Consider the following 25,363-nt stretch of genomic DNA (forward strand, 5'->3'; position numbering starts at 1 on the left):
CTCCTAATATATTAAAATGAGTCAATTAGCAGACTATGCTGAAACCAAAAACAAAATTTTAACCAAAAGCAGTAATAATGTGTATAAACCTATCAGGTTCAGAATGACAATAATATTCCTTTCTGAATAAGTAGCCTTCCAGTAGAAGACACGACCCATGGTATAAAGAAAGAGTCCCGACATCATTAGCCATCCATTTTCAAAGAAAATAACACAAAAACTCAGTAAGTTCTAACCCACGTTCTGAAATGTCTTTTTCATGATCTCTAATCAAGCTCTCCAATGTGAAATAGGAATCAGTACCCCTGCAAACCGGGTCAGAAGAAAACAGACAGAACCAGTTTGCCCTTGAATGGGTTTTGCTGTGGTTTACCATAGTCACTTGCAGCCTGGAAGAGCTCTCTCCAGTCTGAGCAGCCTTTTTGCAGATAGAATTGCATCTCCAAAGGGGTTATAAAACCAATGGTGGCAAATGAAATTCCAGAGAAAGAAGCTGCCATTTCCCCCCCTCTATTTCAGTAGGATCCATTCGCGTTGTCAGAATGCCAATTGTTTTTATAGCGGCAACAAATTCTTGGACCAGGGCCACACCCTCTCTAACTGTGTGTGCCCTCAGAATCAGGGCCTGCTGAACTGCAGCCAAGAGAGATCTAGTCAAATGAGAAGCCATCCGGGAGCCTCTGCCCGCTCTGGCCTGTCCAGGGCCCCTCAATAGCTGCAGCAGCTCTTGCCTTGTTCTGATAGCCTCCCCAACCGCTCCCAGGCTTATAAAGCCAGCCCTTTCATTCTCTTGCTGCTCTCATCACCTCCTACAAGTGCCTAGTCATCGAGGCAGCTGTGGTATAAGGCCTAGCATTTCGGTTAGAATTTTAGGAAGATGCAGAAGAAGGAGCAGACACAGGGCTGAGCCTTCCTTCTGCTGGACACACAAGCTCTCACTCTTAATTACCAAGCCCCAAACCTGTGGAAAGAAGATAAGCCAGGGCTGTCTTTCCACCACAGAAAAACACAAAGCAAAGATTAATGGACAGTATTTTTTAGGTCTCTGATGATTCTGCTTAACAATATTAAATGAAGCCCAAATAGTCATATTACAAGGACACATATCCTTTTTTTCCTCAGGTGGATCATCTCCCTGTGTAATTGCTAATCCAGTACAAAAAGGCCCATTTTTGTTTTAGTGCTACACTTCTCAAACTTCTCACACAGACACACTGTGATTTGCGAACACCCAGGTATTTGTAAAAACTGCATCTCCCCCATCAAGGACTACAGGAAATCCCTAGAAGCTGTTGGCCTTGTCACTCCAGGGACCCTCACCCCACACTGCTCAGGATGTAGCCATTCCCAGGGGCCTGGGTCGGGAGTTAGTCGAGGACTCTATCCCAGCCCTGTCTCCAGTGGCCCAAGGCCATTACCCCTGGCCAGGGCTACTGGCTCTGTGAAAGCCTCTGCTGAGCAAAGAGGACCATTCCCATTCAAGCTCAGAGGACTTGGGCAGGAAGGGCCCCCACTGGCAGTGTGGAGTCAGCCACTGGTTCTTCCGCCAGTATCCATGGAAGGAGTACAGAAAAATGGCAAGGAGACCTGAAAGGAGCACAGACCCTGGTTTAGACCCTACCCCACAGACCTGACATAGTTACCAGGACTCAGAAACTCACTCACCAGGGAAGTGTCAGCCACCACAGTAGCCACCAAAGGCCACGTTTACCCAGACACCTGCATAAAGGGGAAGACGCAAGGTGTGGTTTTCAAAACTCACAGTTTTGGAGTTTTCACCTGAGGTTGCCTCGGGTGCAAGATTAGAATGCATAAACTGCCAAGAGAACTGTAACACGAGGTTATGTGCTTGTCCTAATCACATCAATCTGGTCCATTTAATAAGCCCCTGCCACACACTTTGCTTGGTGTGGATTCTCAGGAAATTTGAGCTCTGAGTTAAGCAGTGAAGTCTATTCTCCTGTGTGACCTTGAATATCCCCTTCCTCCAGCAGCAAAACCACAAGCCAGGGAGAGGCAGGGGAATCAGTTTTCCTAGAGAAGAAAGGACACCGAATGACACATTACAGGCAGCAGCAGCAGATGCAGTTCCTTCTCCGGCTGCAAAGCTGCAGCAGAACATGTCCTAGTTCTGACTCCTGCCCGGAGCAGCTATGGGACTTGAGCAGTCATTTCCTCTCTCTGGGCCTTGGCACCCTCATCTCCAGTGGGGACCGTGGGCCAGTGAGTTCTCAGGTTTCCTCCCAATCCAGTCCACTCCCGGCTAGGGTCCCACCCTGAGGAGGCCAGCGCTTTCCAAGTTAGTAACTGGGTTTGCAAGGGGAAAAAACAGTGATAGTTTGAACAGCCCTGGGATAAATGAGGGTCAGTATTTAATAAGCACTACTCTTCATAAATTTGTACTGACATCTAGCCAAGACTCTTGGGGAGTATTTAAAAAAAAAAAAAACAATAAGTTTCTTTCTCTTTAAAGGAAGATTCCCAAGGATGCAGAAGGAAATGAAGATGATCAAAAATGAGGATGTGCTTTTCAATTTGGGTGTGAAGAGGGCCCCCTCCTTTCCCCAGTGCCTGCAACCAGTGGTTTCCCGAGGGAAAGCTCCCCAAAGACACCCCTTCCCAGAAGCTCTTCAGGGGCCTTTTTCCCAATTTCGGTATGAACCTCCTCCAGGACACCTAGGCGGATTCCCGGGGGTCTTTGAAGGAGGAGGGTCTCGGAAACGGAAGAGCATGCCCACCAAGATGCCCTATAACCATGCTGCGGAAGAAGCCCCTCTTGCCCTCCACTCTGAGGAGAGCAAAAACCACCGCCCGCCGAACCTCCCCCTGCTGTTCCCACAGCCCCCACGGCCCAAGTATGACTCACAGATGATCGACCTGTGCAACGTGGGCTTCCAGTTCTACCGCTCTCTGGAACACTTGGGGGGCAGGCCCGTCAAGCAAGAGCCCGTGAAGCCCAGTGCCATGTGGCCCCAGCCGACGCCACCCCCATTCCTGACCACGCCCTACCCCTACTACCCCAAAGTGCCCCCGGGCCTCATGTTCCCCTTCTTCATGCCCTCTGCATCCCCCTTCCCCTTCGGCCGGCACACCTTCCTGCCCAAGCCCCCGGCTGAGCCGCTGCTGCCGCGCAAGGCTGAGCCGCAGGAGAGCGAGGAGACGCAGCAGAAGGTGGAACGCGTGGACGTGAACGTGCAGATTGACGACAGCTACTACGTGGACGTGGGCGGGGCGCAGAAGCGCTGGCAGTGCCCCACCTGTGAGAAGTCCTACACCTCCAAGTACAACCTGGTGACCCACATCCTGGGCCACAGCGGTATCAAGCCGCACGCGTGCACCCGCTGCGGGAAGCTCTTCAAGCAGCTCAGCCATCTGCACACCCACATGCTGACCCACCAGGGCACGCGGCCCCACAAATGCCAGGTGTGCCACAAGGCCTTCACGCAGACCAGCCACCTGAAGCGCCACATGATGCAGCACAGCGAGGTGAAGCCACATAACTGCCGCGTGTGTGGCCGGGGTTTTGCCTACCCCAGCGAGCTCAAGGCCCACGAGGCCAAGCACGCCAGCGGGCGGGAGAACATCTGTGTGGAGTGCGGCCTCGACTTCCCCACGCTGGCCCAGCTGAAGAGGCACCTCACCACGCACCGGGGCCCCATCCAGTACAACTGCTCCGAGTGTGACAAGACCTTCCAGTACCCGAGCCAGCTGCAGAACCACATGATGAAGCACAAGGACATCCGGCCCTACATCTGCTCCGAGTGTGGCATGGAGTTTGTGCAGCCCCACCACCTCAAGCAGCACTCCCTCACCCACAAGGTACTGCGGGGTTTCTGGCCAGTGGCACCACCGGGCCTTTGGGGAAAGGAGCAGGCCCCAGGGGTCGGGGGCCGGGACACCTGCGCTGCTCTCTACCTTTGACAGGAGCAGCCATGTAACCCTGGCAAGAGGCCTCCCCTACCTGAGCCCCCACATCCTTCCTCACCTTGAAGTGGGGGGAGAGTGAGATTAGCAATCAAGACCTTTCCCGTTTAGCCTTCTAGAGTCTGAGGTGGGCCTAGAAATAAGTAATGCAGTTTGGAGGGGAGGGTGAGGAAGGATGAAGGAAACAATGGTTCCTGTGCTGTGGCTGGCTAGCCTCCTAGAATCCCTAGATTCTGTGTCTGGAAACTTCAGGGCACTAGCATGAATTCAGCATCAGGCTCTATTTACCCAAGATCAGCTCTATGCCTGGAATATACTGATCAGTGCCTTCTAGAGAATGCTCTTGGTCTTCTGCCGCTGAAGCAGTGGCTCTCTTTGGGGTTGTACTGTCCCTCACCTGTGAGGTCAGCTTCATGGCTGGCTCTGGGGGAGCAGAGGCTGTCCTAGATGCAGCAGGGCCTGGGCTTCCCCAGCAGAGCCCTTACCTCCCTGGGCACAGGGCCCTGTGGTTTGTACTGTAGAAGGAATGAGAAAGCATTTTTCTCTGTTTGATTTGGTTTTATCTTCCCTGGGCTCAGGGGTTCAAGGAGAAATATAGGTCCAAGGGTCTCAGTTTCGCCTAGTTTGCAGCCAAAGCCCTGGAGTAGTTCAGGATGAACTAAAATAAGGCCCCAGTGGCATCCCTGAAACCTTACCCACATAAGTTGACTTGGGTCTGCTTCGAGCTCCAAGTTCGCCCCTCTGACCTCTACCCTCACACCCTTGACTTCAAGTGGTTTTCTTGGCCAGAGAGTCTCCCAGCAAGCCCAAGTTTCTAAAACATTCTTTAATTCTGAAAGGTCAGTGGAGGACTTTGCCCAGCCAAGATAACATTCCTGCTCTGTCATAATGGGATCCATTATGGTTAGGACAAAACACAGGGCACTTTCTGGCTCCATGGCAGGGAGGAAGTGTGCAGCTGCCTTGTGGGCTCTGCATACAAAGGCACCTGTAGATACCATCCAGAGAGGAGGAGGCTCCTGCCAAGTGCAGGAACCATCAACAAAGAGCCTAAACTGAGATTTGTCCTCAAAGGGGAACCTTGGCTGATTTGAGGGGCTTCTACATGTCTAGAAAGGAATTGAAGATGCATTTTAGAACACAAAAATTCTGTTAAGAATTTTGAAGGCAAAATGAGAAGAGTAGCTTGGTACCTGCATATTTAATCCGAATTAGGGAACCAAATGCATTTTAGTTAAAGGTGTCAGCAAACAATGAGAGGTAATTGTATTGACTGAACACTTCCTATGTACCAGGTGCTTTCCTTCTCACTTTGAGAATCTTCAGCAAACTAAGAGCTACCTTCAGGCATCATTAGTCCAGATTTTCAGATGAAGACACTGAGGCATGGGAAAGTGACCCAGCATCTCTGATTCCAGCACCTGAGCTCTGGACTTCCCCTCTCTGCCCCTTCCCTTCGTCCCCCTAACAACCCCACAGCCTCTCTTCTGTGGTTTCAATGATACTATTGGAGACACAGCAGCTTCCTTTGTTCCCAAATGGTGACTAGCTTCCATTCACTTGAGTCTTGTGAATTTTACTTTGGATCTAGAATTCTCTTTAGAGAATTCTGAAAACAGTGATATGTAGATACTTATCCTTGGTCTCAGGACAGCTGGATTAGCGAAATATGGAGACAATCTGGAGAAGAAAAAATGTTGAAGTAACTTTAAAAACCTACCAAGAAAATATTTTCATTAATTTCATTTTTAAACTCACTTTAAATATGCAATGTATTTAATAAATTCCCCTTCTGAGGAGGGCATTAAAATTTAAATCTCTTCTTAAATCCACACTTATCTGCAATCAACTAGAGAGTATTCCAGCTGGAAAGAGTCCCTGGGTTCTCATGATCCACTGCTTTGTGTTGAGATGAGGAAACCTTCACCAGGAAAGGTGGCAAGACTTGGCTAAGATTACACAGCTGGTAAATGCCTGGGCAGAGAACTGAACTCATGCTTTAGTGCTATGGGCTCACCACAATGGAATGGTACTTTCTTACCATGTACCAAATTAAAGAAATAGAAATATAAGCAGAGAGACTCAGAGCTAAGCTTGGAATCCTCCCTCCTTAGGGCACTACAGATACCAGGCAATGTAGGTTTTATAAGACACAGTTGTTAGCTAAGCAACATGTTCTAATCGTGTAAAAACCTTAGTTTTAATGCCATGGTTCTCTAAGTATTCCTCCCCAAAAGTCATTCTGCGTCAAGATGCAAAGGCCTTTTCAGGGAAGCACTCATTAGTCAGGATTAACTAATATTCTACTCATGCTATGAGTCTCTGGAAATGCCTTCGATTGAGGACATCAATGTATATACTTTTTCACAGACAGCAAGGAAATAGGAAACCTCCTTCTGTCCTGTTCTCTAATTCAGAAAGCTATCCTCTGCCAAATTCCTCTGTAGGACTTAGAGGAGGCTCCCTAGCCAAATCACGCAAGGGTCACTGTGACCTGTGAGAACCCAGGGGACCATCTCAGGAGATGATTATCAAATTGTAATTTATTGAAGTGTGGATATGAGTCGTTCTTCTGGGACTTTCAAGTCTATTAATGAGAACTCAGGAGAATATTGGTTCTCATACAGGAAATGATATTATCAGTTTAGGAGGTTTTATTTTTTTATTATTGTGAAAGCCAGATTATAGACTCATTTTGCATATCATTCCACAGTGCTCTTCCCAAAATCCGATTAATCCCCAGAACTGTAACTGTAGACTTAACCACAGCAGCAGCAGGAACAACAACAGCAGTAGCTTTCTTTTCCTTTAATGGTCTGGCTAGTTAATGGTTTCAGAAAAAAGAAGAGATTATATAATCAACACTTTTCAAGAAAATAGCAATTGAACAAATTTTAACATTTGGAGTTCAACGTCTGCCACCAAGCTCTTTGTGGATCCATGTGATCCTGATGAAAGCATGTTACCTGTTAACTGTGGTTTTTTTTGAATCTTGCCTTTCTCCAGGGTGTGAAGGAGCACAAATGTGGAATTTGTGGGCGGGAGTTCACTCTGTTGGCCAACATGAAGAGACACGTGCTGATCCACACCAATATCCGTGCCTACCAATGTCACCTCTGCTATAAGAGTTTTGTGCAGAAACAGACCCTCAAGGCGCACATGATCGTCCACTCTGACGTGAAGCCTTTCAGATGCAAGGTGGGCAATGGGCCCTGGTAGGAACGAGGGAGGGGAGGTCTCAGAGGGTTGTGCAAATGCTGGCAGAAGAGTCCACAGGGAACTTTCTACTCTGTTTCATCAGAGAGGCTCAGAGTAGGTCCATGGCCAACCCCAGACCCATCTTCCGCCCTCTCCTTCTTTCCACCACACCTGTGCTCGCACCAGCCCTCCGCTGGTCCCTGAGGAATCTGACCTGCTTGCGCCACGGTGGAATCAGTGCACAGTGGGTGGAGGCAGCCAGTAGGGGGAGAGCTGAGGGTAGAAGGCCCATTTGGGGAATGAGGTTGTTAAAGGATGTCAGTGATATGCAGAGCTCCTGTTCTAGAAAGGAGCAACTGAGTGTAGTCCTCTTCCTCTTAAAGCCAATGAATAGAGCACAGAAAGGCATCAGAGAAGCTTCCAATTCCGCATCCCTCCCTTTTCCTCTCCTGCCCTCCTGCCCCTTGGGCTGAGCAGTGTAATTTGAGGGCAGGTCTCCCAGGGAGTGTGAAAGAGATTTCAAAGCCAGCCTTCCCAGCCTCCCAAACGCTTGTCTAGGCCGAGGAGTAACTGCGAACTCAGTCGCCTGAAGTGTTTCCTGGTCATGCCTGCACTGTGGAGCATGGGGGTCGAGTATGTTGGTTAAAATCTCTGTGTCGGAGCAACTTGGTTGGGTATTTATTTCATCAGCTGAGATCATGTGTGAGCTGGAGATTTGTCAAGCCCAGGCAGGCACTGACTGGTATTACTCAGAAATGCTCATGCTTCCCATGCTGTTGCCCCTCCTCCCTACCCCCTCCCCACATTGTTTTCCTTCCCCACTTCTCAGATGTAAAGGAATCTTGCTCAGGATTGGGTAGTTTAATTCAAGGAATGTACCAGCAAGTGTCATCCCCAACACGGTCAAGGTCACGGTCACGTGGAGAGGGCTGGCTGGGAGGAGGGGAATCAGCGTGCTCAGACACCCTGAGGACCTTTCTGTTTGAAATGCAAGTTTTCCTTCTCTGTTACCGCATGTCTGATAGGCTCCAGATTAGATTCTCTGGCTCCCAGGGGTCTCCTGCTTTCATCCCTCTGCAGCATGTCCCACCACTTGAAGGAACCCCCTGTGAAGCTGACTTCTTTCCTGTGCTGGCCAGTCCTGGACGGGGTGAAAGGGGTCAAGAGCCAGAGCTTCCCTAGACCTGTGTGGGCATTCTCCGGAGGTGGGGAGGAGGCTTCTCCCTCCGGCCCTTTTCCTGCCACCCGCTTGTGTTTCCCCTCCTTTCCTTCAAGTTTCCAGTGGTTTCAAAGTCAATTTATGTCCATCTTGAGTCATCGAAGCTGAAGGGGAAGGAAGCTGAATGCAGATCAGGCTATGTTAATCCCAGGGCCTGCTACAAAATGAAAATGTGGGGCCCCTTATTCAAACATTATTAAGAATTTCAACAGAGTAAAAGCAGAGCATGATGCCAATCCCAGGACACTTCTGAGCTTGGGGCCTTGTGTGGCTGCATAGCAGCCCACCGTGAGGCCTGCCCTGGCTGTGTGGGCCTAGGGACCCTGCAGGCCACCTCCTCCCTCTCTCTCTACGCACTTATTTGATTTCCTTCCTGATTCCCTGAGCCCCTTGGGCTATTTGCTTTGAGCAGAGCTGTTCCAGCCTGCCAGGAGTGTACTGTCTCTTGCAATGGAGGTACAGACAGGAGGTCTCTTCCACTCTTCATTCCTTGTGCTAAGTATACTCGGGTTTCAAGCCTGAACTGTATGGTTTATCTTAGCAACAAGTGGCGGAGCACAGAAAGTTTAGTCTGAAGGAAGCCATTGCATAGTTTGCAGTCCCTAAAAATCCACACCTGTCCAGCCCAACCAATTCAACTCAACCCACCTCCGCCTTGTCAATTCAGGTCTAGCAGTAGCAGATCACCAAGGAAGAAAATGCTTGGAACTGAGAGGTATGTCAGGGGCAGAGCCAATCCGGGAAGAGGGGTTGCAGGCTGTGTGTGATTTGGGGCACAGTGGCAGTTCTGCTCTTTCCTTCAAGGGCCTCAGAAGAGTGTGGAGGATTTCTTAGATCAGGTGGTGTCTGAGGAATGCAGGGTTCTCCCTGCAGCCAGTGCCCAGGAGACTGCAGTGCGGCGTGGGCCCAGCAGTGCAGTGAGCCAGCCCTCCGGGGTGCCTCAGGCCTCACTTCATGAACAACCGGCCCCTACCCTCACAATGATAGTGTGCAACACATGGTTCAAAGGGTGTCTGATGGTCAACTTTATAATTCAGAAATTTGATTTGACCTCTCCCTGAGGGTGGGTTAGGCTTCTGGAAGACTGCTTACACCACTGGACCCCATAAGAGAGAGACTTGTAGCACGAAATGCCAGCTCTGAACCGATGCACAGTTCATACTCCATAGGAAGTGGGCCTGGTCAAGAATTCGACTGGTCATCTGCAAAGGTCACTTCTTGCTGATGGGCAGTTTCTCTCAGTAGACCACACTGTAGGTCAGGAAGCTGCCTAGGAGAGTGTTTCTATAATTAGAACAAAAAGAATTGGATATTAAAAGGTAATTTTGTCAAACATAGGTGACCCTTCTCCATTCTTAGACATTCCTGAAACAAGTAAGGGTGTCAATCACCTTGATGAAGAGCCCTCTGTCTCCTGGAAGTGCCAGAGGCATACTACCAAGTTCTTCCTCTCTTTGTCCCTGTCTCCCTGCAAAGTGCCACCCTGTTTGATGTCCTGTTTGGCCCCCACCCCCTTCTTCATTTCAGAAGAGTTTCAGAGCACATCTGAATTTACAGATTACATAATGGGGCTCTGTGTGTTTGTAAACTAGCTCCAGATCCCACTGTGGGAGGGACACCTTGAGATGGTGTCCTGGGAACTTCGCTTCCCATCTCTGTTGCTGGAATCTTGGAACTGGCCCTGGATAGAGGTTGCCAGGGGTCTGGGAGTTGGGAGAGGAATGGAAGGCCATTTGCTCATTGCTGTGCAATTCATAGCCATCAGAGATGAGTGGCTGGCTGGCTGCATGGTGATGTTGGAGAACAGGCCCAGACAACTAGACCCAAGCTTTATGTTGGCAACGGGGAAGAGTAATCCCTTTCACATGATTGACATGGCTGGAAAAAAGAGGCAGGCCTTGTTCCAGCCATCTCCAAGAGCTAGCTCAGCCTCCCTTACCCAAAAACTTACAAAAAAGACAGATACTTTAAACAACAGACTCTAATTTTTTGGGATTCTCTTCACTCAAAATCCTTCCTGGCATAAATACCTCCCCCTATTGCAACATGAACTGATTCTCTCAGGCCCCGTGCTCAGTGGAAACAGCTGTCCCCAGTAAGCAGCAATGTGCACTGTGGGCTTAAGCATTAACAATAGGATGGAAAATTGGAGGAGAGGAAAGGTTTCCATGCTGTTTCTTTTATTTTCTTTTTCTTATTATTAAAAAATTATTGCCCTTCTGGGTTCTTTTGCTATTGGTTCACCTCTGGACTCCTTGCTTCTTGGAGCCAGCTGGAGTTTCTCCAGAGACCTGTGCCTGTAGACTTAAGCTGTGTTTCAGAAATATGCTTCCCAGATTCTGCGTAAGCACACAGGGGTTGATTTGGATGCTATCCTTGTAGCAGCCACACTCCATAATAGCAAAGAAACAGCTGCTGTCTTGGGGAAACCTGTCCAGGAAAAGCAGCCATCCAGAATTTCCGGGACAAATTCTCCTTTGAGATGGGTGAAGCCGGGAGCTGCCTAAGGTATGAATCACCAGGTCATCTGCAGACTGATCTGAAGCAGAGGTCTGAAGGCCCAGGGCAGAGCTGATAGAAGAGGACAAGGTCTCCTTGCAGAGGGTCCCACCACCACCACCAAACTGGCTCCATTTTCCCCTCCAGCTCTTGAATGCCCCATATGGGAGAAACCAGGGGAGCTTTTAGGGGCCCAGTGCTTGGGATCAGGGCTCTCAGGTTGGCACTGAGGGGGTTAAGGCAGTGACCAGATAGCAGCCTTTTGGCAGCAAAGCCCTCCTTAGCAGAAGGAAGGATATAGCTGTATGAACTGCCTGCTTAACAATGCCTCACATGTCCCCAGGGGCCCGCCTGCAAATAGATTTCATCTTGCTTTCTCTTGTACTTTTCAAAGCTTCCTGTTTTCTCACGGTCCTTTTGGACAGTTTACAGTCTCTCTCTCCCTCCCTCCCTCTCTCTCCCTTTGAGGAAAGGAACACCCTTCTTATTAGAAGAGAGAGAGAGAGGAGAATGCAAGGGAAGGGCAGTTTAACAGGGCCATTCTCCTTGGCTGCAGCCTGCAGCCTTTGACCTTTCCTCTCAGAATAGGAAAACACAGGCTTCCTGGTGCATCTCGGTCCTCAGGCTCAGATCAGGCTGGTTGGCATGAAGTAGCACGCCTCTTCTTGGCTTTATGGCCCTCTGGCCCCAGCCTAGTGGCTGCCCGCTGCCGTCACCCTGCCTCTGCACGCAGCAGACTTCTCAGCGACTCTGGCTGTCAGCATCGTCACTGGGCTTCACAGGAAGTTGCCTGAGGTGCCTCCAGGCCCTGGACCAAGGAGGGAAGGGGCACCGAGAGGCCAGAATTTAGAATTCCTATGAAGATGGGCAAACAGCGTATCTGCCAGCAGTTCAAAGGGCTGGCTGAGGATCAGGGAGCCAGATAATGGGCCTCTCAAAGCCTGCAGTCCAGGATGAATCATGTTTTTCCATCCACATTTCCCAGTGCTGGGTCAGGCACAACCGCTTCCATTTCTATTTGCCTCAAGTAACCTGGTAGGTATTTACTCAAAGGCTCCCTTACTTGGAATTTCCTTTAATATTCCCTCCAAATACTTTGGTTTAATATGACACCACCCTCATCTTCAGATCTTTCTGTTTCTGGAATGTTAAAGAGTCTACTATGGAGACGATAATGATAGTAATAAGAGCTAATATTTATTGAGCTCTTACTATTTGCCAAACCCTTGAAATATTTCATTTGATCCCTACAACTACCTTCATAGGGAACTACGATCATCATTGACATTTTACACAAGAGAGGAAGGAGCCAAGTTTCTATTCCTCTGGGGTCTCCCTGTCACCTTTCTGCTCTGCCATGTAACCCACTATTAAAGGAAAGCTCAAAACATTTGTTCCTGTTTTCTAGTAAGTGTTGAGGTCCATCTCCCTCTTAAAAAGGAGGTATAAAAGTGAGTATCAACAGAAAAGCTGGGATTTAATGTCAGACACACACTAATACCTCTCATTAGAGCACTGAAAGCTCAGGAGGGGCAGAGTGGTTGAGATGACTGCCTGCAAGATGAAGTTGGAGTCCTCACCACTCCAGCGGCTTTCTCCGCCCACACCTGCCCTGTGTTCATCTCTGCAGGTCTTGGCAGGGGGTGATTCCACAGGTCTTGACTTGGATAGGCTCCTAGCCTTATGTCTTGTGATTAAAGGGACCTTGGCATAGGCGGCTGCTTTTCCCGGAAGAAACTAGGTGCTCCCTCCCACCCTTCCTCTTCTCCCCAGTTTGACTCCCCGCAAGCACTGCAACTAGTTGGCTTGGAGCTCACGTCTCAAACCCCACCCAAAGGCGCCATCTTTAATTGCCCCAAGGCTCTTTCTCAGGCTTCTCTTTCCTAATGGTGACCCAGAGGCCTCTCTCTGAATGTCACAGACACAGAATATCTCCATAAACTTATGTGCTGTCATGTGAGGACAGTCTTCTGAGAAAGATGAAGAGGCCAGGTGTTCTGGATAAGGACCAGAGGGCTTCATGGAAGGGCCAGAGGCTGAGAGGCAGAAGCCAAGGGTGCCCACCACCGAGACGTCAGCAGTGTCCAATCACCTCAGGTCCTGAGTAGTTGTCTCTATCCTTTAACACTGAGGATTTTGGTTTACAAACTAGTATGTATAGGGTTATACACACTGCAGCTGTGGAAAGGAAGAGAGTTGGTGATGGCTGCTTTTTTAGAATTTTTGCATGGGGTAGTGATATTTTCATGACTTGTTTGTTTATCCCCCTACCAAACACTTAGATAATTACAGTGTTACTATGCGTGTAGTACTGATACTGTGCATGATGCTGAAGTTGGCCACAAAGAAAAGGAAAGTAGCCCTTGAATTTCTGGAGATGATCTGGGCTACATTTAGGCCCCACACATCTTTCAGAGTCAACACACCTCTACTGGCCCTGGGAAAGCTCTGCACTGGCTGGCCCAATAGGCTACCATAGACCTAGTGTATGATAACTCTGGTGTATAAAAATTAAATTTTGGTGTATAAAACTCTGGTGTATAAAAATTAAATTTTACCAAAAGCACAAAAATCAGTCTCCTGTACCAGTCACACATCAGGTAATACAGCTGACCACAGTGGACCTTCCCTAAGGACCTAGGCCTTGACTTTAGGGGCACTATCATTTGAATAACCTAATGTCCCCATGTACCACTAAGTGTCCTGGCATGTTCAGTAGTGAATGAACTGAGTCAGAAAACCACACACTGAGGTATGATGAAGGATCATAAAGGGTGGCTTGTCTAAGGCTGAGGAGGAATCTGGGAAATACTCAGCAGGAGCCATTGTGATGTGTGCACACCTCTGTGTGTCATGGTGGAGGTGGGCAGAGGGGAGGTGGGGCCTTGGGGCAGGTGAATTGCACGATCTGCTCTGACCCCAGTGTTGCAGCTGTGGCAGTGACATGCAGCTGATCATTTTCACAGCCGTGACAACTACCTGCTCATAGTTTCAGATTGAATGAAGTGTCTGAAAATATTTAATGAAGAGACTTTATTCTGTGTCAAGACAAAAACAGAGGGCACTCTACTCATTCTTCAAGATTAGGCTAAAATTCCATCTCCTTTAGAAAACCTTTCAGACCAGTCCAGGTTCTAATACCTCAACAATATAATAACTAAGATGTGGAATCTCCCACGTCTTCAGAGCCAACCACAGAGGCATAATTTCTTCCTTTAATCCTCTCTGGGTTATAGGACCCCGAGGCCCATCCAGGCTTGGACTAGTGCAGTAACCTGATTGATCTTCCAGCCATCAGGTCCCATCTCCGCTACATGTCTTGTGTTTAGCCACCATGGCTTTTACTGTTTCCACATCTTCTGCTGCAGTATCACTCCAAATAATCAGGAGCCATCCACAAACTAAATGAATATGCTTTTCCTGAAATGATCCATGACTGAAAATACCTAATGTAGAATCTCTAGATTCAAAACATTTTTCCCCTTATCCAGAATGGAGAACTGGATAAACTAAGCTAATAAATAGAATTCTACCAGAACTTCCAGACATGTACAAAACTGAGCCACAGGCTGATGCCTCTTAATAAGTTGCCTCTATTGAGAATTAAAGAAAAAGGTACCCATCCTACATGTAGGACTTCTCCTGAGGACACTGAAATTAAACTAACTGTCTCAGCCTTTCCCTTCTCGGCTCAGCTTTCCCAATAAGTGTGGTGTGTGGGTGCTCTGAATACTGAGCGTGGACACCAGTATGCTGAATTCATTTTTGCTAGTAAAGAAGGGAAAAGGGGAAAAAAGTACTAAAAACCGCCAGGTATGACTCATTTGAATATACAGAAAGAACCATTCATTATCCATGCAGGGACTGTCTGTGACAAACTTGTCATCCCAGACAGGCTTCCTCTTACCACCCAGCATTCTTTTAGGCTGACCTCTTAAGATCACTACTTGTTAAGTCTACCCATTCTTCCAAGGTCAGCTCAACTCAACTCCATAGCCATCTGAAGAAAACATTGCCTTCATTAATAAAAATTCAGTCCAGAATCCCCAACACTGGCCCTGACACTATTTCTTAGTGAAAAAGGAAAACTAGCATCAGCCTTGGGATCCTGAACCCCAAGTCCTCTCTCCATGGCATCTCTCACTCCTTATCCCTGTCCTCACACCAGGGGCCCCTGTAGTTGGGGAGTGAAGAACGTTCCTCCATTAGCACTCTGGCCCAAGCACAGACACAAGCCCTTCTTTGCATTCCCCCCAGCACTACCAAGGAGGGGCTCGCATCCCAAACCCTGCGCTCAAAGGCCTGGGGACAAGCAAAGAAAGGAAAGCTGCCCAGGGCAGCTGCCTCTGTTTCACACTTCCAGCATCTGCATACATTCCCATGGAAATGGCAGTTCTGCTCCTCCAAACTAAAGTGGAGAGCCACTGCCTTGGTCCATCACACATTTGCTCTTTGATGGAAGCAGAAATGGCCAAGAAGTAAATGGAACATGTTTACATTTTGTACACCTGAGATAATATTTCCAGCATTCTCTACCTAGAGGAAAGATGCACTCCTTCCTTTAGATGGGCCTTTGTTCCTTCTAACTTTGAAATCCATTTCAATAATTAGCAAATTAGAACATCAGAAATAGACTCAGAAACACAGAGAACAAACTGGGGGTTGCCATAGGGGAGGCGGGTAGAGGGCATAGCAAAGTCGGTAAAGGGAGTAAGGAGGAACAAACTTCCAGTTATAAGTAAGTCACAGGGATGAAAAGTACAACATAGGGAAGATAGTCAATAGTCATTGTAGTTTCTTTGTATGGTGACAATTGGTAACCACACTTATCGTGGTGACTATTTCATTAAAAAAATTATAAAAGCATTGCCTGATATCGTCTAACAGAAACGTTATGTTGGGGTAGGGACACTGGATGGTATGGGGGGTGGACTGTGTGCCCTCTGGTGTCCGATGGCCCGAGTCCATGAGCCCAGCCCCAGCACCCCCTGTCTCTGTGCCTGGGCCAGGGGCCTTCATCCCTCAGTGGAGTCATCGCATAAGGCTGATGTGAGAATTAAATGAGATATTCCATGGCAGACTGAGGACAGTGCTTTCCATATTTGGAATGTTCCATAAAGTTGAAGTAAGTAATCATATCCTGATTATTAAAGGAAAGCACACTTTGAGCAATTACTTTTCAGATCAGCTTTCCTCCTTTTCAGAAGGTTGCATCAAAAGAAGCTCTAATGGCTTTGCAATATTTGCTTTGAGTTTTAAGATCCCTGTAGAACAAGAACAACATCTCATGAATCCATCCCTACTCACCCCGCTCTGGGTCAGAGTCCAGCCCCTTCCTGACTTCCATGGGACATTTTCCTTGGCGGCAACTTAAAATGCCAAGATTCAAAGTAGCAGCATGTCCATCCTCACACAGGCCTGGATGGGGGTTCACCTAGGCTGGGCCTCCTGTCCACGAATAACCTGTGTTCTCCTGGTCACTGTTCCCAACAGCTGTGTGGGAAGGAATTCAACCGGATGCACAACCTAATGGGCCACATGCACCTACACTCCGACAGCAAGCCCTTCAGGTGCCTCTACTGCCCCAGCAAATTCACCCTGAAGGGGAACCTGACTCGCCACATGAAAGTCAAGCATGGGGTCATGGAGCGGGGCCTCCATTCTCAAGGTAATCGCTCTTCCAGGGTGCTCCTAAGCTGCTGAGACCAGGGAGCACAACTTGTTTTTAGGGGTCTTTACTTTGGAGGAGTTGTTCTTAATGTTGAAAAAGGGAGTGTTATGTTTAAGACCACAGAAAAGTAGCAGGAGCAGGTTTACAATGTTATTATAACAAATATAATGCTAATATTGAAGGTAGTAAGTACGAGTGAACTATAGAGAGTAAATGCAAACATCATAATGATGCTGGTCAGTCCCATTAGTGGTTCTTTGCTCCGGACACAGCAACAGGTGCCTCGCCTCCTTTAAACTTTACAGCAACTCCAGGCTGGCAGAACTTCTATTATCCCTGTTTTGCAGATGGGGGAACTGAAGCTTTGAGATATTAATTTGCCCAAAGTTGCTCAACTGAAAAGTGGCAGAGCCAGGATCTAGACACAGACCTTCCTGAACCTAAAGTCCTTATTGTATGCAAAGTGTTGCACTGCGAGTGACAGGCATGAGATTTTTCTTTCCTTTGTAAAAAACAAGTCTGCAAAGCTCTGCTGTCGACAGAAGTGTGTCTGGAGCAAGCTTGGTCTCGTTTACCTGCTCACCACCAGGTACATCTGTGAACCATTTTCCTGCTTTGTAGGGCTGATGGGACCATAGACAGAGCAGGGGTTTCTATCTTCCCCACTGTCCTAAGTGAACTGATGAACAGTTCTTACCTCTCTCACCTTCTCAGTTCCAGGGCCCTTAGTAGGAGAGTTTATTTTCCAGATCTACTGAAATCAGTAGGTTGCTTCTGATGGAGCAGTCCTTTGACAACCAGGCAGTAATGCACCTCTTCCAGGGCAGCTTGCCACGTGCTGCAGCATTCCAGGGGGATGAGACCATCTTTGCTCCCCGGGAGGTGTGTGGGTGGGCAGAGAAGACATGCATATATGTAACTTGACAAAGCCATGCCGACTGGCTGCTGTCCTCTGACATCAGTGTGATCTGAGTGCAGGGCTAAGCACTTCAGGCTAAGCACTTCAGAGACATTGCTGCTGGTCACCATACTTCCACAAAGTAGACTTGTTATCTCAATGTATATAAGAGAAGACCAGTGCCTAGAGGTGTTCTGTTATCTGCTCAAGGTCATACAGCAAGTGTGAAGGCTGACCTGGAGTGCCGACTCAAGAATTTCTGAATCAAGCCAGGCTCTCTGCACTAGGCAATAACACAGGGTGATTTATATTTCTGCTCCTCCCACCCCTTTACAAAAGAGGTGGACAAATAGGCACACATATTCACAAATAAGATATACACATTACACACACAGCATGAAACAGAATGATTGTCACTTTCATATTTTTCACAACATCCATTGAGTTTGCAGTAACTCCTGGGTGACAGGGAACGGTGGTCATCATAGAACAGGTCTGGAGTTTGCACAAATGCCCTGAAAAAACTCTGGTTATAAAAAAAAGCAATTTTTTTCCCCTGAGACTCCTTTTCTCCTGGGTTTTTCTTTGCATTTCCAGTTGTCTGAACCACTTCCCAAGCTAGGCGTAGATATACAGAATAGGTGATGTTTGCTCAGTCACTGGGGCTAGAAACATACAAGGCAGTGATCAGACAATCCTCCATCTGAGAGCCTAATCTGGTCACCACAACCTACCCTGTATGGATGCTCAAATCCTAAAAGACACCTAGTTATTCTGTCATTCTTCTGGAAAAATAAAGAGCATCACAATATATCAGAGAGGGCTTTGGAGGTTTTTAACAGACTTGCAACAGTTCAAATGTTTTCATCTGCAAAAGGTGTTAGCATATTTTCACTCTAGTTTTTGAAATGGCTCAAAAATCATGACCCAGATTAAAAAGACCCTTCCTGCCCTGACAAGATTAAAGCTGTAGACACCGTCATTGCCTGGCAGGATCATCAAGTGGGCAAAGTTGGACATCAGCTTCCTTTGTGTGCCTCCACCCCAGAGGCCTGGCTCTCCTGCAGCACGGCAGGGCCTGCTGCACCCCCAGGCCTCTCCCTCCTATTCTCCCCCTTAGTGGTCCCCACCTGTTCCTTTGGGCCTAGCTATTGGCTCATAATGAGCAGAGGCCTTCAAGATCAAATCAGGTGGAGCTCTACCTTGTGTCTGTCAGTGGCTAGACATCCATCCCTGCACAGACCTCAGATGAAACTCAAAGGAGACACTCTGAATCACTGTGCCCGGGAGCAGGGACACTTGGGTTTGGATACGGGAGCTCTGGGGCTCCTGGGATGTCCCCTTTGTGTGCTCCCTACTCTTGCTATGCTTAGAGGGCCTGGTTATGGGTGGCCTGCTTGGATCCAAATGGAATATTTTTGGTTCTTCAAGATGAAAATACTTTTTAAAATTGTTTTTCTTTATGGTAAAATATGTGCTCGCTGAAAATAATGAAATAAGGAATATAATAGAAGTGAAAAGAAAAATGTCAAAATCACTTCATTTTTGAGTTCTGACATACATCCTTCTAGACAGATGAAAGAGATGATAGAAAAACTGGGTCTATGCTATGAATAGATATAATAAATATATATGTTTTTTACTTAAAATATACAGGGAGTACCTTTGTATGATCATTAGTAGCTCTGTATCTTCTATACACAATTTATTGTATAACTGTACTATTATTTCTTTACAAACCACTAAATTGTTTTCACAGTTTTACTATTAAAAAAAGAAGTGGTGATGAGCATTCATACACATACATTTTTGTGCATCTGCCTGGCTGTTTTCATAGTTACACTTTCCGTAGTGTAATAGCTAAGTCAGAGCTATGCTTATTTTATGCTTTTGGTGCATGTTGCCAAATTCACCTTGAGGGGTTATGCCCACGTAAACGCGGCCTGTGAAGAGGCCGGTCACACCACAGCCTTGATGTGAATTACCTGTTTTGAAAATGTTAAATCAAACGACACACAACAGCGCTGGGTGCCACCCAGAGGCCCTTTTTCACGGTTTTCCCTGGAGCCTGAACGCTGCTTTGCTCTCACAGGGTTTGGAAGGGGTAGAACTGCCCTGGTGCAGACGGCCGGGGCCCTGCGGAGTCTGGAGCAGGAGGAGCCCTTTGACCTTTCCCAGAAGCGCGGGGCGAAGGCGCCGGCCTTCCAGTCGGACGGGGAGAGCGCCAGGGGCAGCTCCTGCCACGAGGAGGAGGACGAGGACAACTGCTACGAGGTGGAGCGGGACAGCCCGGACCTGGGCCCCCAGGGCAGGCCACTGTGCGCTCCCCAGGATCTCTCCAGCCAGCCCAAGAGGGCCCCCAGGGTCCCCGGGGCAGCCTGCGGTGAGGAAGAGGACCTGCCGAAAGGGGGCCGCCAGGAGCAGAGCAAGGACAGCCGTGGGTCAGAGGGCGGCCCGCAGAGAGAGTTTGCCTGCAGGGATGAGTGTCTCGGTCTCAGGGCTCTACAGAGCACCCGGCGGGCGCCCCCCTGCTCTGAGGACTTGTACTTCAAGCACAGAGATGAGAGTTTGAAAGAATTACTGGAGAGGAAAATGGAAAAACAAGCAGTGCTTTTAGGTATCTAAGTGGACGGTTTTAAAATTGCATTTGGAAAATGAGAGCTAGGCAGTTGAAATACAGCTTTCTGCCTGAGCTGTCATTTACTGCAGACTGACAAACGGCGCAGATCTGTACAAATGGCTCAGATTTAATGAGCAGGGACTGTCTTCAGTAATGTAAATACTTCTCAGGTCATTTCTTGGGCCCTTGGTTTTTAACACATGTGCAGTGTCTCCTTCAGTGTTATTTTATGTACCTCCAGAATAATCTGTACATTTCTTCTAGACAGCTAATTGTAAGCTGATGCTGAGGTGCTTTTAGAAATTCTATTCTCCATTGACTAATATGTAATACATGGTAAATCTTTTTCTAGTTGCAAAAGTATGGTGCTTGACATGTTACCTTAGTAACAACTATTTAGTGGAATGTGTGAAAGTATAGTATTTTTCCAGATAGATGAAAATATGAGTCGTATATATAAAAATCACCTTTATTAAGTAATCAGAAATACCAGAATAAACAAAGGAGGATGAGTTACTTGAAGTGAATGTTCTCGAGTAGTTGCTGCAGATATAAGATAAAATTTCAAGAGAATATGGGTAATTTTGAAAACACTGCAATACTTAGAGTCCTGTTCTCTTCAGTGACCTTAATGAGAGGCATCCCTTGGAGCATGTTTCCAGGTGGCCAGCCGGTGCTCAGTGTCTGCAGGCTAAGCCCTTGTGTCCCGAGCAGGCTCCCTTCTGGAGACCTTGCTCTGGGGCCTCATGCAGGAAGAGTTGTCACCCTGTGAGTAGTGGGTTCTCTTTGGTGCTGGAGCTGGAAGAGTGGGGAGAGTTCTCCCTGAAATCAAAGCTTGGACTTAATTGGAGTCTTAGAATAGCCACCAGCTAATCACTAGTGAGGGAGATTCTGGGCTGTTCTCAGTGCTGCCTGCACATTAGAATCATCTGGGGGAACCTTTTTAAAAATACCAGTGTTGGGTCCTCACTCCCTGAGACTCTGACTTAACTGGTAGTAGGGTACAAGCACTGGTGTTTTCCAGCTGCCCCAGATGGTCCGTATGTGTGGCCAGGGCTGAGAAAAGCTGGCAAGGCTAAAAGAGTGGGTGCCAGGACTCCCCAGGGGCTTCAGATTGATTAGGGTGGAGAACAGAAGACCCCAAAATCATACTGATGATGTAGGCTTTCTTAACCTGCTCTGTAAGAGCCTCATGAGGGGACACACACACACATACACACACACACACACACTCTGTATAAACACACACTTTTTGTACTAGAAGATGATGCCTGTGATGTTTATGGTCACTTAATATGTTTAAAAACACATGGCTAGCCTACAGTGACTCTGATGTCTTCCTAGATGCTTGAATCATGATTCTGATGAGTGACACTGACTAGAATGAGGGCTGAGCCCAGCAGGTAGGCTTTGTTTAGTGTGGGCACCACGTCAGACAGTAGGGACAGGATGTGGCACACGTGTGGCTGACTGTAAGCAGTGACCCTCTGGTACTGTGTCTGTGTTTATGTAAACACTGCCTCTTGTTTGGTAGTTTCTACTCTTATTTGTAGAGCTAGGTACTGTTTATTATTTTGCTTCTTCTCCTGAAGTTCACAATGCACTTCTTTAGAAGAGCTGGCCAACCCTGACTGCTGGATGCTGACTTTTTCTCTTGGCCACAGTGCTCCCCCAGCAGCCTCATCTTGTTCTCATTCACCCGTGTGCTTTGTCAATCCCTGCAGCGTTTCTCCTGCCACCCTGCCTAATGCGCCTTCCTTGAGCCTCACCACCACCACAAAGTGCCAAGGCTGCTTGGGTTTCCTGCTGCCCCCCGTGTCCTGAAGTCAGAGCACCTGCAAAAGGGATGGCGAAGGGACGAGCGCGTTTCTGTGGTCATCAGCACAGCTGTGGGCCAAGAACCTGTCCCAGGTCCTCAAAGGGGCAGCTTGCCTTCCGTTCATTAATAACATGGCTCAGCAGTGCCTCTGATGAAATCACCCTGTAGGCTAGCAGAGCAGTCTGTTAGCCTCCAGCTCTGAGGGTCCTGCTGCACATTCATTCTTTCTGCAGCCATGTGTTGAGGACCTACTGAAGGGCTGCAGGTTTCCAGTTTGCTCCGGGGATGCCTAGCTGGAGTAGGAGCTAGGAAATCTAGAAGAGCAAGCTCTAGTCTTTTCCAACCCCAGTGAATAGTGTAGGAATATTTGAGGAACAAGTTAATGTTGAGATGGAGAGAGTATGGTCTAGAATGGTGGTTTCCAAGTCTTGTACTGAGTAGCAAGAAGTCCCCCACAGGCCCCTCCAGAGTTGCTAAGGGAGAAGAGAAACTCAGCCCTCTGGCCAACTTTACTCACAGCAGCTCAGTTTTCTCTGTTTTATATGTTAGCCTTCCAAGTAAAATTTCATGTGGAGGGAGGAAAAAAGGTCTAGGAAAAGTAACAAAAAACTGTTATGGAATGTATTCTAAAGCCTGTTTTTAGTTCTTGACTGGGTATGAGAAACTTAATTAGATCTAACCTGATGGTTAATATCCACTGATCTTCTAAGACCCATGGCTAAAATCTTGGTTATGTATGTTGTTGCATGACCAACATCCTGGTTTGCCCCGCACAACCCTGGTTATGCCTGTTTTCCCAGGGTAATTACTAATAGTGCCACCTTACCTCTCAAAAGCATCCCAGTTTGGGAGATATACTATAGGGACACCCTGTGCGTCAGTGCAGAGCTAAGAGAAGGGTTGGCCAACCTTACCGAGTGAGCTGACTAACCAGAATGCAAGCCTGGAGGAGAGCCCATGCGGCCATCCTCAGAATTAAGGGAGGAGACCATCCAAGGTCACCAGCGCGCCAGGAGCCAGGGCAGCGTGACACTCATCTCACTGTGGCACTCGCAAAATAGGTCACCACCAAATGCTTTCCAGGCTTTTGACCGCTGGCACTTTGAAACAGCCAACAGACCAGCCAAGTGGCATAGTTTTCTTTTATCCCTTTTATTCAGACCTATGATTACTCCCTCTGGTTGCCTTCCCATTCTCCTTTCATCCTCTCTTTTTAACAGTTCAACTCCCCACTGGCCATTAGACTGAGGCCGACCTTCCCTAGTCCCGCAAGGGTAACTGGCATATTTGTATATGAGTAGTTGCATGAGAAAGCCCAGTGTGCGTACTGTATTTATTAAGCCCTGAAGGCATTTAATAAAATATTAACATCATGTTTTGAGTCATGATCTTTGCTTTGCTGGAACAAAATGTAACAGAGCTAACATTTAACATCCTTCACATATTTGGACAACATTACACCAAATGTTGGTTTTGTACAGAATTCTGGTGTGCTATTTAAAAACTAAAACTCCACGTGTGTAGCAACCCAAGTTGTGAAGACAGCTTTTTGGCTTTAGTGAAAAAGCAGTTTACCTGAAAATAGTATGTAACCTATATTTTGTTAATTTAAGCAAATAAAGACATGATGAAAAAGCTGAGTTAATTATTTGCAAATACCTGAAGTTCTGCAAAGAAATCACTGTTAATGTCTCCCTCGCCCTCACGCCCTCTGCCAGGGCGGTTCCCTTTGGTTGGGGCCTTAGTCCCAGAAGGACAAGGATGTTGTTGGATTTCCCCTCCCTCAAGGCTTCAGATGGATTAATGAGTCTCAGCATGTCTGCGGACAGGTGACATCTTCCTCGTTTCTCTTCTTCTTTCCTATTTAGAAAAATTAGTTCTGGAGGGGTATCATGGGGAAGTGGGAGGTTAGCAGTAGGATTACCTTATTCTGCATCAAGTTCTGTATAGGATAAAGACTAAGTAAGAGGTGGTGTACTCTAGTGGGCAAGAGCACCGATTCTGGTGCCAGATTCTTGGGTACAAAGCCCAGATCTCCTACTTCCAACCTTTGGGACCTGAGACTAGTTTGTGAACATCTCTGTGCCTCAGTTTCCCCACCTGTAAAATAGGATTAGAAACAGTATCTTTCTTACCAGTTTGTTGGGTGGTTTAAATGAATTAATATATGCAAGATGCTTAGATTGTGCCTGGTTCACAGTTTATGCTATGTAAGAATTAGCTATTATTATCATCAACAAACTGGCCAGAAAACTGGACACTCAGCTCTCCCTTCACAACAGAGAACTTATAAAGCTATGATGGCATGGGAAAGTGCCCATTTTTGAGGGTGCTTCCCTTTTAAACACACTGTTATATGCCATGCACCATGCCAGGTGATTTACTCACTCAATTTCATTTAAGCCTAACACACCCTGAGAGGCAAATGTTGTCTCCATTTTACTCATGAGGAAATGGAAGTTCAGGAAAGTGAAATAACTGACTCCAAATTACCTAGTTAGCAAGTTCCTTCTTTGCCTCCAAAGTATATAGCCCATACCAACTTGATTTCTTTGGAAGTAGATGCTGAGACAAAGCTGGGTGCAAGATGTTTACTAGGGACTATTGCCAGGGAGAAAAAGGGGGAGGAAAGAATATTGAGTGAAGGGAAGAGAAGGTGTGGTGCGGACCTGACCAAGCCTCCCCCAGCATGGCAGGCAGCTCTGGGGCAAGGACTGCCCAGAAGAGCTTTGCCACACTGGGCAGAGATGTCCACACCTTTGCAGGAGTGAGCTGCCCTGAGAAGGCATGATGCCAAGAAGGTGTGACCCTGAAGGAGCCAGTGTCTGGAGACTGCCTGCTGACTGCACCCCCACAGCTGGGCACAACCCCTTTCTGGAAGAGAGGCTGGGGGACTCATCTCTGCGCTCACCACGGGCCACCCCTTGCATCACTCCAGTTCACTTCACCTTCGCTCAAGGGGCAGTTCCTCCAAGGGTCCCAGCAGGCCTCCCTTCCGGAAGGAAAACTTAGAGGAGGAAGACGAGCAGGATGAACTTCAGCCCCCACTGCTGCAATTAGGCTCGGAGACACAACAGGTGCTCATTTCCCTGCACTGCCTGTCTGGATCCCTGTCACCATCAGACACCACCCCTGCCCTTCTAGGAGGCTTTTCAAGTAACATGACCAGATCCTTCCCACGGGGTCCGAGTCTCGGGCACCATGTTGCGGTGGCCTGAACGTCTGTGTTGTCCTCTCCAGATTCTGTATTAAAGCCCTTCTCTGTGGTGTTTGGATGGTAGGATGTGTGTTGGTATTTAGAGGTGAGGTATTTGGGGGATGATTAGGCTTAAATGAGGTCATGGGGAGGGACCCCATGATGGGATTAGTGCCCTTATGAGAAGAGGGGCTGACCAGAGCTCGCTCTCTCTCCACCATGCGTGGACATGGCAAGAAGACAGCCATCTGAAACCAGGAAGCAGGCCCTCAGCAGACATGGAAGGTGCCAGCACCTTGATCACGGACTTTCCAACCTC

The 25,363-nt window shown here is 47.8% G+C and overlaps 1 protein-coding gene across 6 annotated transcripts in view; it reads left to right on the forward strand.

Annotated features, from left to right (window-relative positions):
• ZNF366 (zinc finger protein 366) overlaps window positions 1-23,483 on the forward strand; it is a 330,210-nt gene extending 306,727 nt beyond the window's left edge. For all 6 annotated transcript variants that reach the window (XM_057494406.1, XM_057494415.1, XM_057494403.1 and 3 more), the window contains 4 exons: window positions 2,474-3,819; window positions 6,931-7,122; window positions 16,334-16,508; window positions 19,502-23,483. In XM_057494406.1, the coding sequence (XP_057350389.1) occupies window positions 2,474-3,819; window positions 6,931-7,122; window positions 16,334-16,508; window positions 19,502-20,034 (2,246 nt within the window). In that variant the 3' untranslated portion in view covers window positions 20,035-23,483. The remainder of the gene's footprint in view (window positions 1-2,473; window positions 3,820-6,930; window positions 7,123-16,333; window positions 16,509-19,501) is intronic.
• The last annotated feature ends 1,880 nt before the right edge of the window (window positions 23,484-25,363 follow it).

Source organism: Manis pentadactyla, chromosome 2 (genome assembly GCF_030020395.1).
Source record: "Manis pentadactyla isolate mManPen7 chromosome 2, mManPen7.hap1, whole genome shotgun sequence".
Classification (NCBI taxonomy): domain Eukaryota; kingdom Metazoa; phylum Chordata; class Mammalia; order Pholidota; family Manidae; genus Manis; species Manis pentadactyla.